Below are 2293 nucleotides of genomic sequence, written 5' to 3' on the forward strand. Positions count from 1 at the left end.
TAGTCAAGTTTACTTCTGGGACCATTCTTCCCGGTGTTCTCAAAGCAGTCAAGTAACAGGATCTTGCCGCCAACTGACTTCCCCTTATCTTTGCCGGCCTTTCCAGGTTCGACATATATATCATTGTCAAGTGATAGGTGGAGACTACCGCCTGCACGTCATGTATGAATGGGCGACCGATGATCACATTGTAGGCCGCTGGTACTTTAATGATTAGGAAATCTACCATGAGATCCCGCATTTCAGATCCTTCTCCGATTTTTCACCGGCAGCCGTATACTACCCTCTGGGTACACTGTAGATCTTGAGAAACCGATTACTGGGTAGTTCACCCTTTGAAGCTCGTCCTCTGGTATGTGCAATTGTTGGAAGGCTTCCCAGAAGATGATGTTTGCTGAGCTGCCGCCGTCTACCAGTACTCTGTTCACATCGGCATTTGCTATATCGATTGTAAGAACTAGCGGGTCATCATGCGGGAAAATGATGCCTCTGCAATCCAATTCCGAGAACGTCATCACTGGTATGTTGGGTGGGTTAGGCCACACTCTTGTGTTATGATAGTTTACCATGTGCCTGTGTTCCTCCAAACTTCTACTGGCGCCGCTTATTGTCCCTCCGTGGACTGGACCGCCAGAAATTACATATACGGGTGGTTTTTTCCCGCCATCCCTCTGTTCTGCTCTGGCACTGGTTTCCGGCTGTTTTTGCTCGATTCTAGGTGGCTGATATGGCTGCTCGATTCTAGGGTATTGTTGTTGATTTTGCTGTTGTGGCCGGTATGAATTGGCAGGGTTTCCCCCCACCGAGTTGTTGTTACCATTTCCTTGCCTCGCCCTATACTGTGAAAAATACCCCTTTCTGACCATATCCTCAATGTTGTCTTTGAGGTCTCTGCAGTCCTCTGTTAGGTGGCCGTGCTCATTATGGAAGTCACAAAATTTCTTGACATTCCTTTCCCTACTCTGCATTGGTGGCGGCCTTCTCCATCCGTCCATCTTGTTGTTTATGTTGTAAATTGCCGTCCGCGGTGTGTTCAGCGGAGTGTAGTTATCAAAGAGTCCTCTGGACTCCCTTCTGTCTTGCCGGGGTCTCTTCCCCTGCGGATTGGCATTTCTGTTATTCTGGTTTCTCTGGCTTGCCCCTTGCTGATTATTGTTCTGGTGAAAATTGTTTCCTCCTTTTCCCGCCTGGGGGTTATAGCCTGGGTTGTACCCGACATTTCCGCTGGTTGCCACTACCACATTGGAGATCTTCATCATTTCATCCCCCCTGATGTACTCATTGGCCTTGTGCAGGACGTCGCTCAGATTAGTGTATGACTTCCGGCTGAGGTACTTCTTGAATTCGCACTCTTGAATTCCCCTCATCAGAGCCAGAACAGCAACCTCCTGCTGCAAATTGGGAATAGTGATTGATTCGTTGTTAAAGCGGGTGAGATAATCTCTTAACGGCTCTCTATCTCTTTGAGCGAACGACATTAACTCTCCCGACGATTTCTTTCTCTTCTGTTTGCTCACAAATCGTGACAAAAACGACGCCTGCAGCTGTCGAAAACTGTATATGGAGTGTGCCTCTATGCCCTTATACCAGCTTGCTGCAACCCCTAAGAGTGTGGATGGGAATACTTTGCACCACATGGCATCAGAATCTGTGTACAGCATCATGTGCTGTTCGAATGTGGTGCAGTGATCCTCCGGATCCGTCGTCCCGTCGTATCTCCCTGTCGGGATTTTTATCCTTTGCATCCTTTCTTCCAGGATTTCTCGGCACAGAGGAGACTCCTTTGGCTGGATTGTCTGCCGTCTAGCTATCTGTAGAACCGGCGCTCTTCGCTTATATTCCGCGGTTGGGACTTGCTCTGCTTCAGGCCATTCTGTTTCCGCCGGATCCGAGCGCTTTCTTTTTTCTGGGGTGTTTTCTTGATTCAGGGCGGTTAGGAGATCCCTAACGGGTAACTGGGGAACCGCCGACCTGGTCTTTCTTAGACTGCCGACCGAACCTGGCTGCTGCGAGGCTGGTAGCTCTGACAAAGCGGCCATCACCGCTGACAGTGTTTTCAATTGCTCTCCCGTGAATACTTCCGACAGGGGAGACAGGCGCTCCTGCAGCGTCTGCTCCAGCGGAGTTTTCGGTTGCTCTCTGGCAGGGCTTTCTATTTCTAATTCATCATCGTCCTCCACTATGAATTCCTTTTGTGCCGGTATCGAGGTGTTTTTTGCTGCTGGGCTTATAACTGATTGTGCTTGTAATGGATGGGCGGGGTTTAGAAGTGAGGGTTGAAATTTGGAGGTTG

At 49.3% G+C, this 2293-nt stretch overlaps 1 protein-coding gene across 1 annotated transcript in view; it reads right to left on the bottom strand.

The window, feature by feature from the left end:
- Positions 1–242: 242 nt before the first annotated feature.
- LOC110803338 (uncharacterized) overlaps positions 243–2293 on the bottom strand; it is a 2124-nt gene continuing 73 nt past the window's right edge. The window contains exon 1 of the mRNA XM_022008847.2: positions 243–2293. This exon is cut by the window's right edge and continues 73 nt beyond it. Coding sequence (XP_021864539.2) covers positions 243–2293 — 2051 coding nt within the window.

The sequence above is a fragment of the Spinacia oleracea genome, chromosome 1, assembly GCF_020520425.1.
Source record: "Spinacia oleracea cultivar Varoflay chromosome 1, BTI_SOV_V1, whole genome shotgun sequence".
In the NCBI taxonomy this organism is placed as follows: domain Eukaryota; kingdom Viridiplantae; phylum Streptophyta; class Magnoliopsida; order Caryophyllales; family Amaranthaceae; genus Spinacia; species Spinacia oleracea.